At 40.5% G+C, this 16,729-nt stretch overlaps 1 protein-coding gene across 2 annotated transcripts in view; it reads left to right on the forward strand.

Annotated features, from left to right (window-relative positions):
• Positions 1–10,652, forward strand: part of SMG1 (SMG1 nonsense mediated mRNA decay associated PI3K related kinase) — a 119,015-nt gene extending 108,363 nt beyond the window's left edge. For both annotated transcript variants that reach the window (XM_048865858.2, XM_075132746.1), the window contains 10 exons: positions 291–760; positions 2,433–2,570; positions 2,997–3,149; positions 3,444–3,623; positions 3,841–4,068; positions 4,596–4,807; positions 5,007–5,113; positions 6,219–6,398; positions 6,492–6,598; positions 7,990–10,652. In XM_048865858.2, coding sequence (XP_048721815.2) covers positions 291–760; positions 2,433–2,570; positions 2,997–3,149; positions 3,444–3,623; positions 3,841–4,068; positions 4,596–4,807; positions 5,007–5,113; positions 6,219–6,398; positions 6,492–6,598; positions 7,990–8,067 — 1,853 coding nt within the window. In that variant the 3' untranslated portion in view covers positions 8,068–10,652. The remainder of the gene's footprint in view (positions 1–290; positions 761–2,432; positions 2,571–2,996; positions 3,150–3,443; positions 3,624–3,840; positions 4,069–4,595; positions 4,808–5,006; positions 5,114–6,218; positions 6,399–6,491; positions 6,599–7,989) is intronic.
• The last annotated feature ends 6,077 nt before the right edge of the window (positions 10,653–16,729 follow it).

Consider the following 16,729-nt stretch of genomic DNA (forward strand, 5'->3'; position numbering starts at 1 on the left):
CCAACCCCCTGCCACACCCCGCACTCCCTTCTGCACCCCAACTCCCTGCCCTGAGCCCCCTGCTGCACCCCGTGGGCAGGGGTGGGGATGGAGTCAGGGGCGGGGGCAGCGGCCCTCAGGCCAATGTATGAGTCCTCATGTTGCCCTCCTGGTGATTCGAGTTTGAGACCCCGGTCTAGAAAATAAATGTAAATTCTGTCATGTAATAATGTTGTTGTCTTTGCAGAAAATAAATGAAATTTTTCTAGATATACAAAATGTTTATATGAAATATTGTTTATTTTTTAAAGGATCAAGTTCACTTGAAGATCAGAACACAGTAAATGGACCTGTGCAAATTGTCAATGTGAAAGCCCTTTATAGAAATTCTTGTTTTAGTGAAGACCAAATGGCTAAACCTATAAAGGCATTTACAGCAGATTTTGTGAGACAGCTTTTAATTGGCCTTCCAAATCAAGCCTTGGGGCTTACCTTGTGCAGTTTCATCAGTGCTCTGGGTGTGGATATCATTGCTCAAGTAGAGGCTAAGGACTTTGGAGCAGAAAGCAAAGTTTCTGTGGATGACCTGTGTAAGAAAGCTGTAGAACACAATATCCAAATTGGCAAGTTCTCACAGTTGGTCATGAACAGGGCAACAGTATTGGCCAGTTCATATGACACAGCATGGAAGAAACATGATTTAGTGCGCAGACTTGAAACCAGTATTTCTTCTTGCAAGACTAGCCTTCAGAGGGTGCAATTGCATATTGCCATGTTCCAGGTAAAACCATATGTAAACTCTTTCCAAAATTGTTCATCTAAAAATATGCCTCAGTTGTGTCATGCAGGTATATAAAATGCATATTGCTTGTGGAGTGTATAATGAATGTCGGTGGTTTTTAGTAAACTTAATTTAGTTTTCAGTTTTAAAATTTTGTTTTAATACACAGATGTGGAAGAATAGCGTAGCATGCTGGTGGTAGCTTGTGGAGCTAGCTGCTCTCAAGGGTGCAGACATGACCATTTGTAATTTAAGTTTTGGAAATAACCATATATAAACCAGTGTCTGGCTATGCCAGAAGAAGGACCAGAGACACTGGATGTGTTTTAATTAGGCCATAAATGTATTTTTAAGTGTCTGGGAGTACCCGACAGATACAAGTGTATGGTGCAGGTAATTCCGTAATTATTTCAGTGTGTACCCGGGAGGCTTCCATCAGCCCTCTCCCTTACCCATTGTGATCCTCAAGCAACCCGCAGCTTGGACCTCCCCTTCCCCTCTCTGAATAGGGGTAAGAGAGGCTGTAAAGGGAGGGGATTTGGCTTCCTGCGGTACCAGTCATAGGAGCCCCAACCCCACCCCCTCTCTTTCCCACTCCTTTAAAGGATATCTCCTTTAAATCTTTTACTGATCCATTTGATCTGATCTCTCTATCCCTTCCCTATGGAGTACCTGTACTGGACATCTGTCCCATATTCACATAATGAGTTGCAACATCATAGTCTAATTCCTTTTCCTGTTTGCCCAACTAAGCCTCTCCCCACCCCAAACCAGCTGTGTGGAAGGTGGAAAAAACCCACTTGTCCAGTCTGGTGATGAGGGGAAAGTTCTGTTTCAGCCCCCCCGAGAAAGGAGGAACTAGTGCAGTGCCCACAGTGAAAAATCCACACCCCTGAGTGACATTTATACCAACCCAATCCTCTGTGTAGATAGCGCTTTCTTGACAAGAGAGCTTCTCCCATCGACATAGCTACCATCTCTTGGAGAGGTGGATTAACTCTGCCAATGGGAGAAGCTCTCCCATCAGCGTAGTAGCATCTTCACTGAGTGCTAAACAGCACAGCTGCACCGCTGTATGTGAAGACGAGCCTTTAATGATTTCTGCTATGTAGATATTTGGTTGAGTGTAGTATTGTGATAAGTCTTCCTTTTGGAATGTTTTGTATGTTTTAGAAAAGTGGAGTAGGAAATTGTTTTTTATTTTAAATGTAAATGAGTTGTTTTTAAAAATAATAATTAATAACAATTAAAACATTAATTGCTAAACTGTTTCATAGATGTCTTCTCAAATATTCTGTTTGTTAACCTGTGATGGGTTTAAAAAAAAAAGTATAAAGTGTAATCCATTTTCCTTTAGATTAAGGGTACAGAGATAAATATTTTTCTGAAGGGTTAATAATAAATGGTTAATTTAGTTCAACAGGACACTACATTATTTGTATCCATGGCATATAACCATCTGTATCACTTTCTACTGATGTTCATAACTATCTATGATGCCTGCTGCTTATATCTGTAACATATTTGCCATTTATTAATTGTTTAACCCTTTATAAATATATCCTTGATATAAAATGTAACCATGATGTTAGAATTAATGTTGTCTTTTAAAAGTTTAACATTTTTGAAAGAAATTATATAAACTTCAATACAAATATTTTTTCTGAAAAAGTGGCAGCATGAAGATCTCCTTATCAGTCGCCCACAAGCCATGTCCATTACTCCTCCACCCCGTTCTGCAATTTTAGCCAGCATGAAAAAGAAACTTCATACGCTCAGCCAGATCGAAGCTTCAGTTGGAACAGTTCAGGTATTTTCTTTTTTTGGGTGTGTTTTTGCAGCATGTATAAATGTGAATTCTTTCTCATTGTGTGGACTGCATTAGTACATTCCAAAAGTGTCCACCTCTTGCTCACCATAATTCTGGATATTAGCCAATGTGAGCTAACATCTTTTACCTGGCCTTGTTAGTCTGAGTTGCCTTTCTCTGTCCCACCTTTTGCGTAGTTATTCCATTACTTCATCCCTCTGCCTCAGGAGACACAGCATTCTCTGCTTGGGATGGCAGGAAATTTGCTCTGACTAAATACCCAGGTATACAAAGCATCCTTCTCCTGAAGGCTGAGACACTTATCCTTCAAGAGGAAGGGTAGTCCCATGGGTAGAGTTTTGGGTTTTTTTAAACCAGTCTTTGTGTTTTTTTGCAATTTTTTGGTTGATCATTTTCTCAATATAGGAGAAGCTAGCAGCACTTGAAGCAAGCATTGAGCAGCGTTTGAAATGGGCAGGAGGTGCCAATCCTGCATTAGCCCCAGTCCTACAAGATTTTGATGCCACTATTGCTGAAAGAAGAAACCTTGTCCTTAAAGAAAGTCAAAGAGCAAGTCAGGTACTATAAGCTATTTCACCGAAAGTTTGTTCAGCCCTGCTACAGGTAGGGTTTGGAAAATCTCTGGTGCCAGTAAGGGCAGTTGACTATTTTTGGGAATTCCAACTGCTTTTAAATTAGAAAAATTTATATAATGTTATTGCCCATGAATTGACACAGTTGTTACTACTGCCTGCTTTGAGTGCTCTTGTCTAGAAGTAGACTTGCAGATAAAAGCCTTGAAGCTTCATTGTGTTTTTATTTGATGTAATATGCAATTTAATTGGGGTGGTTCTCACTTTTTCCACTTTGTAGGTTACTTTCCTCTGCAGTAACATAATTCATTTTGAAAGTTTACGCACTAGAACAGCAGAAGCCTTGAGTCTTGATACTGCATTGTTTGAACTTATCAAACGTTGTCAACAAATGTGTTCATTTGCATCACAGTTTAACAGTTCAGTCTCTGACCTGGAGCTACGTTTACTTCAGAGAGTGGTGAGTAAAGTTAATGGGGGAGACGGATTGTAAAACACAACATAATTACCAAACTTATGAATGGCTTCTCCACTTCATTTTCACTTACTAGTTTTGTGTGCTTGTTTTAGCAAGTAAAGGGTATTGGGTTAAATCCATTTAGCAGTAAACATAAAATGGAAGTACTTGTATAGTAAATTATTGTATCTAGATGGAGCTTAAAATTTTCTTTTTTCAGGGCACCAATCTTGAACATCCTATTGGTAGCTCTGAATGGCATCTCTCAGCTCACAAACAACTAACCCAGGACATGTCTACGCAGAGGGCAGTGCAAACAGAGAAAGAACAGCAGATAGAAACAGTTTGTGAAACAATTCAGAATCTGGTTGATAGTATTAAAACTGTGCTCACTGGTCACAACAGACAACTTGGAGATGTCAAACATCTGCTGAAAGCAATGGCAAAGGTAATGCCCAAAACTTCCATTGTTTTGTTACAGAAGACCTACCTAGTGTTCAAGAAAAAAAAATTACCAGGGTATTCATATTAGGCTACCTCATGGTATCCCCTAAAATTAAATATTTAATAATGGTGATTCCTGCTCACGTACATAGGGTTGAACCGATTAACACTTTGAGATCAAAGAAATTTTACTTAAGGGTATATTGAGTAAAGGGGTTCGGGTCGGAGTGATACAAGTTGATCAGATATTGGTAGACCTAAAGCTTGCCTTTTTTGTACGTATGTCTCTGTTTCTGTTTTAACCCACACACGCGCACAAACCTTTTTAAAATGCTGGACATGTCCAACATTTCCTTTTCAAGTTAGATAAATCTGAAGAAAAATTTTCTTATATTGATATTACAGTCACTTATGTACATGGTGTTCATAGGAAAACCCATCAAAGGCTGTAGAGGCAGGCAACTGCTAAGCTTTTCTAAGGTACAGAACAAAGCAAACATGAATCTTAACGCCTAGTTTCTTTGTTTATAGGATGAAGAAGCTGCTCTGGCAGATGGTGAAGATGTTCCCTATGAGAACAGTGTTAGGCAGTTCTTGGGTGAATATAAATCATGGCAAGACAATATTCAGACAGTTTTGTTTACATTAGTTCAAGCTATGGGTCAGGTCCGCAATCAGGAGCATGTTGAAATGCTGCAGGAAATAACTCCCACCCTGAAAGAACTCAAAACACAGAGTCAAAGGTAAAGCTATATGTTTTGTATGGTTGTAGAGAATTTTCTTTTCTGTTTACATATGTAAATAAATCCAGACACACATGCCATTCTAGTTCTTTTTGCAGAATTTCACTTCATTTTTACTCAGGTTTTCATTTGGGATTTTCAAGTAGCATACTATAGCTGAATGTATAAATATTTGTATTGACTTTATTATGTTTCCTAGTGTCTACAATAATCTAGTGAGTTTTGCATCACCCTTAGTCACGGATACATCAAATGAATGTTCAAGCCCAACATCAACTACTACATATCAGCCAACCTTTGCTGCAGGTAACATTTGGGAAAGTATCAAATCAAACATGATGGAGAATTTTTTAGCAAAAATAAAGAACTAAATCTCTCCAGGTGTACTGTTTTGGCACACTTACTACACCTATTTCTGAAAGAGAAAAAAATCAAACTTGGTGGAACAGGTATTTCTTACAGACTACGTGTGTGTATACCAAGTTTTAATTAAAAATATTAGTTTTATCCAAATTCAGTTTGAACTGTTAGTCTGAAAGGACAGTTCTTAAATAGCTGATCGAATGTTCATTCAGACTTTCCAAATTTTTGTCGGGGTTGAAAATAAGCATGACAAATTCTATACTAAAGGATAACTTTTTTTGAAAATTAACATTGATCTGCCTTGTAAACCATTTCTACAGCTTCCTTCAGTCCATTCTGCACGCACAGTTCAATAGTAATGTACATTCACAGCAGGTGTGTGTGCTGTAGGCATATGGAGGTGACTGCAAGCAACTTAGACCAGGCTGTCTCACAAATGGCCCAGTTAAGAAAAGTTTCTGGAGTGCCACGTTCTCCTCAGGCCTCTGAGGTAGAGGAGCATATGGAGAAAAGGTGGATGGGAAACCAAAAGGCCAGTAATCTGCTTAGCTAGTAAAGGTGAAGCTGCCTTGAGAGACAGGTAGCTTCAGGCTGGGTGCAGAAGAAAGAAGGGGAGGAGGGAAAGGTCATAGTAGCTGGAGAGAGGAGATGAAAAAGACAAAATCAGAGACTTAAGGGGCAGAAGAGAGCAGTGTGACAAGGCTAATGCAGCTGTTTAGTAGTTGGACAGGATTTGTGAATGGGATGAGAAGGCCAATTTACAATTTAAAAAAAAAAATCTATTTAGTGTCATGAATCCAAATCCCAGGACAATGGAGTTGAATTTGCTTATTCATTCATATGCTAGTTGTTAATGGGAATACCCTGGCTGCTAATCATCTCCCAGGAACTTGTTTTAGAGAACTAGCAAGTTACTGACCTGTTTATATATATTTCCTCTTATTTAGAATTTTAATTTTTACATTTAAATTTGAGTGTAAAAACAAATCCGTTTTAGTAATACTTTTCTACATTCTGTTGCTCAAATGATTAAACATTATATTTACAGCTGTGCGTAGCAATACAGGACAGAAGACCCAGACAGAGGTCATGTCGCAGAATGCAAGAAAGCCAGTTCAGAAAAATCTTGCTACGTCAGCAGATACGCCTCCAAGCACAGTTCCAGGAACTGGCAAAAGTGTCGCCTGTAGTCCTAAAAAGGCCGTCAGGGACCCGAAAACAGGAAAGGGTAAATAGTGGAGTAAAAATTGTTGTAAAATGTGTTAACGTGCTTCTATATGTACTGTTAAATGTAGCTGATTGTTTGAATTTGCATTTTTAGCAGTGCAAGAAAGGAATTCATATGCAGTTAGTGTGTGGAAGCGAGTCAAAGCCAAGTTAGAGGGCCGAGATGTGGATCCCAACAGGAGAATGTCTGTTGCTGAACAGGTGAGTTGAATTTCGTAAAAGTTTAAGTAACAGTCCTTGTTAACAGTACTTGTCAATAAATTATCAATTTACTTATTTATCTTTTGTTAAAGCTTGACTGCAAAACTGAAACCTACAGTGAGTGGTTTTAGGATTGGTTAATCCACATTGGAATATTGTGCTCTGTCCTGGTTGTTTAATGGAAAAGAGGGTCAGTGGGAGGGATAAAATGGGAAGCAGTATTGCTACACTAGATCTAGTTTGGGAGAGCAGGAAGAGGGGCGTGTGATAGTGAACAACAAATTAGACGTGCCTTTGCAATACAATGTGGGAGCAAAAGCACCCACGGCAGGTTTAGGTTATATATGCAGAGAGTCACTGCAGAGTAGGGAGGCTCTGGTGTCAAGTGCATCAGTAATATTCCATTTAGTTTTTACTGAACATCGTGCTGCCTATGTTATATGTATTTACTTTAGTGACCCAAAAGTTCTCATTCTTGTTAGCTCTGCAGAGCCAACACAACTAAGTGTGAACTATATTGTATTCCTTTTTTTCATGCATCAGAATTGTTGCCTTTTGTGCATAGCTTTGCAGCTCCATGTCTTTAATGAGTAACATAAAGGGCATAATTTCCTTGTGAATTTCAGCATTACAAAGAAATGCTTAATTTTACACGCCTAAGTAGTGCCTTTGAAGTCAATGGAACCTATCTAGTTCAAACAGGAATTCAAGGAAGTCCTATGGCCTGCTATGCAGGAGGTGCTGGATGATTGTAATGATCATTTCTGGCCATATAATTTATGTATATAAAAAGCTGAGCATGTTCTTAAATGTTTGCAGCACTGGGGCTTTAAAGAGGACACTTGGTCTTTCCTTTCCTGAAACTTTGTTTAATAGGCAGCAGGTTTAAAACAAAAGAAAGTACTTCACACAACACAGTCAATCTGTGGAACTTGTTTCCAGGGGATGTTGTGAAGACCAAAACTATAGCAGGGTTCAGAAAAGAATTAGATAAGTTCATGGAGGATAGGTCCATCAAAGACTATTAGCTAAGGTAGTCAGGGATGCAACACCATGCTCTGGGTGTCCCTAGCCTCTGACCTCCGGAAGTTGGGAGTAGACAGAGGATTGATTGCCTGTTCTGTTCATTCCTTCCAAAGCACCTGGCATTGGCTACTGTCGGAACACAAGATACTGGGCTAGATGGTCCATTGGTCTGATCCTGTATGGCTGTTCTTATGTAAATTTGTATGAATAAATTAATTGAATATTTAAAGTTTACTTAGAAATTCCCTACAAAAGTTTCTAAATGTTAAGGCCTAGTTAGGAAGTACTTTTAACAGTTAACTATTATATGAAAATACATTCAGTTGCACTAGTTTTAATAACTTATTTATTTGTCTCTTAAATAGGTTGACTTTGTGATTAAGGAAGCAACTAATCTAGATAACTTGGCTCAGCTGTATGAAGGTTGGACAGCCTGGGTATGAATAGGAAGAAAGCAGATCAGTCTGGTTCAGCAACGTCAGACATCCACCAGAATCAACTCGGCCTCAGGCATCCATAGCTGCACCACAGCCGGTGGTGATGCATACTGGGGCTTCATCTGAGGAAACCTAGGAAATCTCGGTGCACTGGGAAGTGAATCCTGCAGGATAGCTGCACTCAGGGATATGCTTAACACAATGGTCTGCAACCCCCCCAGGGTCAAGGGTGAAAGCTCACCGCCTGAACAACACGGTTGTCTTTCTGCTACAGAAGAACTGCAAACGTGTCAGGGGGTTAGCTGCAGAAAAGAAATCGGAATGCTACAAACCGCGGAGTGATTGGAACTCAATTCCACCTGACCCTGTGAACAATTCAGGAAACATCAAACCCTGTTCAAAGAAAAACAGAAAAATGGGGCCGTGAAGAAATCACAGCAAAGGGAGATTTGATGCATTTAGATTCTTGTTACTCTTGTTGGTTGGCAACAGAGCTGGTTGAGTTGACCAGTTAGTATACAAAAGGCTACAAGATATGAACTTCAGAAATGGACTGAAAGCAAAGAGCTGTATCAGATACACACTACATTGGAAGAACTTCTGAGATAGAAGAAAAAGCCTTTTTGTATCTTCCCTTTTTTTCTCCTCTTGTCCCGCCCCCTTGGCTTATTCTTGTAGTTTAAGGTGTACTTCCAATATACTTTTTATTTCAATCCTTGTATTTCACAGTTTAGTCAAATTAACAACATAATTTTTGTTTGGTAAACAGGAAATTTTCCAAAAGCACTGAAAATACTGAACATTCATTGATTATTTCTGAGTTGGCTGATCAAATGCAAAATGTAATTTTGGTTACTTTAAAATCATTTCTGTGATTTTTATCATGTACAGTTTCTCAAGATTGTCACTGTGCATTTAAAGGTAATGAATCTAGCAGGCATTTGATTTAATGTGCACTTCCCTCTGCTTGCAGTGTACACTTTTTTGTAATTCAGAATTGTCCCTCAAATCTCATTCTATTGTGATTGCTGTAGTTTCTTTGGTAAAATGTAGCGAATCCAATGTAATCTTTACCTTTTTAAAAACCAGGATAGAGTATCTAGTAGAGTTTTACATTGTTGATGACAGATAAACAAACAATAAAGTGCTGTTCTGGTGGAGGTAGAGTGATATGCTTTTTAATTCACTTTCTTAATACTTTAATTTACACTTGTAAATTATTGTGCTTCAGTTTACTGTGGTTTTCAGGACCTATACATATAATATTAAAATGAAGGACTATCCAATTTTTGTTCAACTCATTTGAAAAGATTTGTGCAAAGTAATTTTTGCTTTGCCATAGGACTTCAGTAGATGGTGGTTCAATAATGCATTGATAATTAATTTCTTACCATCAAGATTTACTTAAATTCAGCTTTGCACTCAAAGTGTGGTTATGGTCGGAAAAGTTTCTATAAAAATGGCATCTACTTAACAGATCTACATCCAGTTTGTACTGTCATATCTGCCTATTGACTAAAATATTTTTTTCCACTGTTTTATTCTTTAGACTATATTGACTATGCCATACTATGGAAGAGAAGAGCTGGTTCTTTTTCTGGCTCATGCACTGAGCACAATTCTGTTCCAATTACAGAATCTATTACTAGTGGTGATGTCCAAGACTGAAAGCACATTGCTTAACTCTCTGATCCCAGATTCTCTACTTGTAAACTTAGCAAATTTGGTATAAAAGCCATTAAAAGATGATAAACTTGGAATTCTATTTTAGCCACTTAGAACTTTAGAACTTGTGCCATTTTAGCCACTTTTCAGAGTAAAAACACACTTTAAATACTGAGCTACCCAAAATGATTTTTTTAAATCAAAATTTAATCATAATTAAATATCTTGAGCCAAGTTCACCACTTGCATGAGCTGACACAATTTTCATTGACGTTAATAGAGTTGCACTTGCTTCTGTGAGTGGAGAGCTTAGTCCTTTAGCTAGAGTAGTGATAATCAAATAACACAAAGTAACAGGCATAGTAAAAGAAGAACATACATTATTTTACATATTTACCATGTGTTACCTGTTCTGCCTTCTCAGTAGGTCCTAGGCAGATCTGCGTTCACTCTCCTTTTGCCAATCTTTCATGGACATATGCTTTAAGTGTAAGATATTCCAACAAAACTATGGCCTTTTATGCATTCTGATTGCCTGACTAGGTGTAGGGAAGTCACAGGCTATGTTTATTGACAAATGCATTCCAATATCAATGCTTTTGAAACTCTCTGCCATGACATGTATTGCAAGAAATACAGTGTTTGAATGTTAAAGCAAAGAAAATTCGTATGCCTAACAAGACACTCACACTGTTAGTCCATTTTACTTTTTCTCCACTTTCAAATAACCTTACAATCTGTATTGGAGCACCATAGTAATAAGACTGTATTATACATGCTGTTTTATTTCTTGGAAGCCGGGGGAGGGGAGGGTTAATGCACTTGCCTGTGGCTCATGTATTATACCTCTGCCATCCAGAAATGAAACGCTTGTGTGGAGATGGGTTCTTTACTGCCTAACTGAATAAAGTTTAAAAAGAAAATCAGCTTGTATTCTTGGTTTCCTTCTATGGTATTCTAAATTACTTCTGTTTTTGTAAGTTGTAGGGAGAGGAACAAAATCATCTTAAATAGCCAGCAAGTGCCAGATGTCGGCCTTTAGAATTAAGCATATGTGTAACTTTGGCTTCAGTAGGACTTCTCACATGCTAAGTTTTTGTAGTATTGGAGCCTCAACGAACTAGGGTGGTAAACATTTTTCTTGTTAAATATGCAGATTCAATATAAAGTTAGGAAAACCTAAAGGGCAATCTGTATACAGTAGAATCTGCTTATAAATTAGATCTTAATAGAGAGCTTAATCTAATTACATGTTTTAAAAGATGAGACAGTTTTATGAGCTGGATGAAACCATGTTATGGGCTGAGTTTAAACCTCTATTATGGGCTGAGTTTAAACCTCTAAGCTGATGCATAAACCAGTCCTCCATTTAAGATAGTTGTAAGAGACAGTTAAGGGGCCACACCTAAAACAAAGCCTAAAAGAGTCTGCCCAGAAACTAGCACCACGGGGGTAGAGGGATTGACTGGGTATTATGACCAAGTGGTGTAGGTGTGGGTGTAAGAGAACACAGAAAGAAACTGGGAACAGACAAGACTGCAAGAGGGAAAAAAAGCAAGAGACGAGCAATAGTCTGTGAGCACCATGTGACTCTGGAAAAAGCTAGAGAGCTTTTGAGTCTGGGTTTGTTTGTAGAGGTTTGGGGGTTGGGGCTGGTAAACTATGAAACTGCTCCTTTTTGTTCTTGGTTCCTTCTGCATTCAGAGACGTGGGACTTTGTAAATAAACAAGAATGCATCAAAGAAACCCCCAATTTCTATATCCCCAGGGTCCTGAACTTTGACTAGTTGCTCAGTTCAGAAGGGGCTTCACTGTTGTCAGGAGTGGGATTCATTTTTTCAAGGAGAGAGATTGTGAGCTGGTATCCTGTTGAACCAAGATGGACCAAATAAATGGAGTGGCTTGTGGAAATCAGAAACGGCCAGCAGGATTGAAAACAAGACCTAAAACAAAAAGAAAAGGAGTACTTGTGGCACCTTAGAGACTAACCAATTTATTTGAGCATAAGTGCTCAAATAAATTGGTTAGTCTCTAAGGTGCCACAAGTACTCCTTTTTGCAAATACCGACTAACACGGCTGCTACTGTAAGACCTAAAACAGGAACTGGAGACTTTGCCAATGGAATTAAAACAAGATCTGGAGGTTTCCCAGAAAGGGCTCAGAGATGGCTTGCAGGCTGAGATTAGATCCCTGTTGGAGCAGCAGCTACAAAGTGCCCGGACAGATTGAGGAAACCCAGCTGCAACACACCCAGGATGGAATGGTGAAACAGATTGATGAGGTGATCAGTAATCTGACTGCCCTAGACTAGAAGTTTTTCCACAAAATAATGCAGACGAAAAAGGCTTTGTCCAGTTTGGAACTTGCTAACTGAGATGAACTGCAGTAAGAACTTGAGCTGAAAATTCAGCTGCAGAAGGAAATCAGAGTCACTCACTGACCACAGTGGAAGATAATTACCTGAATGAGGAATTGAGCCAACCAGTCGACTTGGATAAGACCAGACATTTACAATGGTTTTCCACCCCATTTGTAAGCCACATATGCCCTGAGGGGAGAGATCAGGTTGTCTCAGCTCAAATGATGCAAAAGCCCCACTATCTTTGAGGGGAAAACTCTCTTGGAGGCTTATCTGACTCAGTTCAACATAACTCAAATGAATGACTGGGAAGAGGGACAGAAAGGGGTATAATTAGCCACCAATTTAGGTGGCCCAGCTCTGATTGTGTTGTAGAACCTACGCCCAGAAAAGAGACATTGACATAAAGCTGCCAGAGTGGGTATATCACTTGTGCATGAGCACACATGGCTACTTTGTTGGCACTGTGTGTGCGCACCATGAGTGCTTGTGTCAATGCACAGGTAGGTATCCCAGTGCCACTCACCGCTACCTGGCCCATTCTTGGGACATTTTCACAATGCATTTTGGGGCAGAAACAAGTAGCACAGCAGTGACTAGGAGCAAGGGATCAAGTTCCCATCTTATAACTTTCTCTATCCCATAATGCCATCCAACGTTGCAACGGGGGGAAAAAAGGAAAGAAAGCTAACCAGTAGCCTGTGAGCACAATGACCCCCAGAGAAAGTTTTTTGGGTCTGGTGTTGGCTAATGTGGTTTGGGGAGCTGGTAAGCTAAAAAAAAAACTTATCCTTTTTTTTATTGGTTCCCTCTGCATACAGAGATACAGGACTTTGTACATTCCTTGTAAATAAACAAGATTGCAGTAAATAAATACCGAGCTACCACCAATTTCTGTTTCCGACTGAAAACCCACAAAGCCGTGAACTTTGATTACCCACTTGGATCATAAAGGGCCAACAATAGCATATCTTTTGATACAAAGCCATATACATAAGTAAACTATGGAATAATCCTTTAACAAAACTGACATTCAATACCTAATTTTTCCTCAGGGCATACTAAAAACAGAATTATTTTCTGCAGGTTGGAAAAGCTGTTTAGCTTTGCTATGCAAAACCAGAATTAAAAATGTGATTAAAGCTAATGTTAAATTTATATAATATACAGGTTAAGAAAATAGTGTCTGTATACCTGGGCATAGTGCTTAGATTATCCACAAATACAAAGTTTGTTTTAAAAGTCATAAGATACATATAGTACATGATCAGCAATAACCCAAATTGAGGTGAATACAATTTTAACAATACAGTTTAAATATTAGAATCTGAATACTCGGGTACCTCACTCATGAAAAGTTGTACAGAGTTCGTTATGGAAAGCCAAATATATCAATGAGTGAAGATTGTCCATCAGTAATAGAATTTAGGGTAGGTTGTCTATTTAGAAAATGCATTCCATCACGTGCATTTTCCTCAGCTAAGATAATTGGAGCTGTACTTTGTAACTTGTGAAAATTTTACCCATAGGTTTTACCTTCAGTACACTGGCCATTAAGCCACCATTTTCAGGTCCTCGTGAATTAATTTCTCATAAAAGTTAAATTCCAAGTGGCTTTGTAGTTTTCAGTTGTAAAACAAATATTGATAGTGGAACTTTGGTACAGGAAAAAGTTACAGTACCAGTTCCAAGTCTAATGTGAATTAGCACTGTAAGTTCACATAGATGGAGGAAGTATTAGTCCAGAGGTTAGGGTGCTAACCTTGGATTTGGGAGACCCTGATTCAATTCCTTACTCTGTCTGTGTGATCTTGAATAAGTCCCTGAGTCTCTTGGTTCCCCATCTGTAAAATGGGGATAATACTTCCCTACCTCACAGGAGTGTTATTAAGATAAATATGCTACAAGATTGTGAGGTGCTCAGCTACTGTGGTAATGGGGCCCATAATATATAACCTTAAATATACTTTGATGAAACTATGATAAAAATATCAAGTCATAAAACTCAAGGTAAAATTATGAAGTTGTGAACACGTTTTCCAGTAATCAAACTTGCCTTTGCTAAGCCAATATCTACTTTTTTCCTTTTCCTTTAATGCTTTGTAGGTGCTTCATGATCTTGCCTATTTTAGCTTTCCTTCTTGACTATCTAGATCAATAGGAAAGACCCTTTAATGCAGCTGTATTAGCAACTTTACATACATATTTAATAAAAATCATTTTTGTTGATCCCTGGTAGTTAAGTTGTCTGGAGTGCCTTGTTGGGGCTGTTTCCCATTGCATGGTTGTACTGTACTGCCCTGGTGGACTAATAGCTTGAAAAGCCATTACATTTTCACCAGTCTAGTCTTCAGTCTTAACATGTGAATATCCTAAAACATTTTTTAAAAGGAAAAAAACCATTCAATCTATGATTAACAGCTGTGACATACTTTTAACCCCATAAGTGAAGATTATCAGTTTGGGGCTAACATGCCCTATTAATTGTCCCCACGGTTATACAGTAATTTCTCAACTTCCTTTGAAATCTAGTCAAAATTAGGTTTTTGTAATCAATGGGGTTTTATACTAGTCTTGTAGGAAACTAAGAAAAGGTAGCATGGCCTGCTGGAGAGGCACCACGCTGGGAGTCAGGAAACCTTGGTTCTATGCTCAACCTTGCCATTAACTTACCATAGTGCCTTCCTGGCAAGTCACTTAAATTCTCTCTGACTTCCATTTCCTTATCAATAAAATGGATATAATATTTACTCTTTTTATGTGAAATGCTCTGAAATCTATAGATGAAAAGCACTATAAAAGTGCTAAGTATTACTTTTAAAAAACTCTTTGCAGCCAACAGGGTGGTAAGCGGGCATTTTGAGGATGCACTCGAGCAACCTGCCAGCCTGTGTCCTGGATCCTGCTTCCCGGCGTTTCTCCAACCAGCTTCCCCTTTCCTCCCTGCCTGGGCCTCTATAACTTTGGACCGTTGGGTCCTCAGCACTGTGGCTCAGGATTATACCCTCCAGTTTTTCTGTCTCCCCCTCACACACCGCTTCCCTGTCCCTCTTCAGGGACCCCTCTCATGATAGTCTGCTTATGCAGGAGGTCCCTCTAAATTACAGGGGCCGGGGTTTTTACTTCTGTTACTTTCTAATCCCAAAGGGGGGCTAAGGCCCATCCTGGACCTGCAAGACCTCAACAAATGCGAAGTTTTGCATGGTCTCCCTGGTCTCCATTATTCCTTCCCTAAATCCAGGAGTCTGGTAGGCTGCCCTCTATTTGAAGGACGCTTACTTTCATGTATCGACATTCCACAGGCACAGAGGTTTCCCACATTTCATGGTGGGGTCTGCTCACTACCAATTTGCGGTGCTCCTGTTCGGCCTGGCGACAACCCCAAGGGTGTTTACGAAGTGGATGTCGGTGATGCGTCTTACCTCAGGCATCGGGATATCCAGATTTACCCTTACTTTGACAATTGGCTGTGAGGCCTGCAACCATGAGCTATGCCTCATGGCGATACCGGAGGACAAGGTGCGCGCCGCCGAGTACGCAGCGTCCAGTGGGGCTTGTAAAGAGGTCTGTGCCACTGCCTTGCCCTCCTCCACTATCGCTCCAAACTCCTCCCTGGACACTGTTGGCACGAACTCCTTGAACCTGAGTAACGAGTTCCAGGAGTTGAAGTTATACCAGCTCAGAATTGCCTGCTGATTGGCAATCCTGAGTTGGAAACTGCCCTCCCCCCTCACTCCCGTCGAGTACACCTTATGCTCAAAGAAGTCCAGGCACTTGGCATCAGGCGCTGGGGCTTGTTGCCCGTGCCTCTCCTTCTCGTTCACTGCTGCAACCACCAATGAACAAGGCTGCAGGTGTGTGAAGAGGTATTTGTACCCCTTCGATGGCATGAAGTATTTCCTCTCAACGTACTTGGCGGTGGGAGGGATGGAGGTTGGGGTCTGCCAGACAGTCTTGGCATTGGCCTGTATGGACTTAATGATGGGCAGAGCCACCCTTGAAGGATCTTCCAGGGCCAAGATGTTAACCATCGGATCCTCCAACTCCACCACCTCCTGGGCCTGCAGACCCATGTTGCGTGCCACCCTGCAAAGGAGGTCCTGGTGGGCACGGCTGTCTATGGAGGGCGGTTCGGAGACAGAAGTGCCTGCAACGGCCTCGTCTGGGGAGGACGACAAGGAGGCTAATGGGGGAACAGGGTCCTCCTGCTCTTCAGGGACCTCCCGTCCTGTCTTGCTGGCTGAACCAGGAAGACCAGGGTCCTGTTCAGGAACTGGAGTTGGAGTTGGTTCCACAGGGGGTGGGGTGCGGGCATGGCACCTCCTCGGCACCTCAGGGGTGAGGCGATTGGCGGAAGCCTCCAGCACCTGCGGTTCAGAGGTGGACGATTGGGAGCCTTCAGACTGGGTGCCCTGGGCTTTGTGGTATGCCCAGGGGGTTCAAAATGGCCACTGCGCTGGTCCCTGCCACTGTGCAGGCCACGGTCCTGCCTCCACCACAGAGCATTCACGGCCTAACCAGTGCCAACCCCACTCGGAGTATCTAGATCCCGTCTGAAGATTGGGATCTGGACCGCGATGGCCAGGGTGATTCTGAGCGGAGCTGATCTGATGAGCAGTGCCACGACCTGGATTGATGCTGTG

Source organism: Caretta caretta, chromosome 10 (assembly GCF_965140235.1).
Source record: "Caretta caretta isolate rCarCar2 chromosome 10, rCarCar1.hap1, whole genome shotgun sequence".
Classification (NCBI taxonomy): domain Eukaryota; kingdom Metazoa; phylum Chordata; order Testudines; family Cheloniidae; genus Caretta; species Caretta caretta.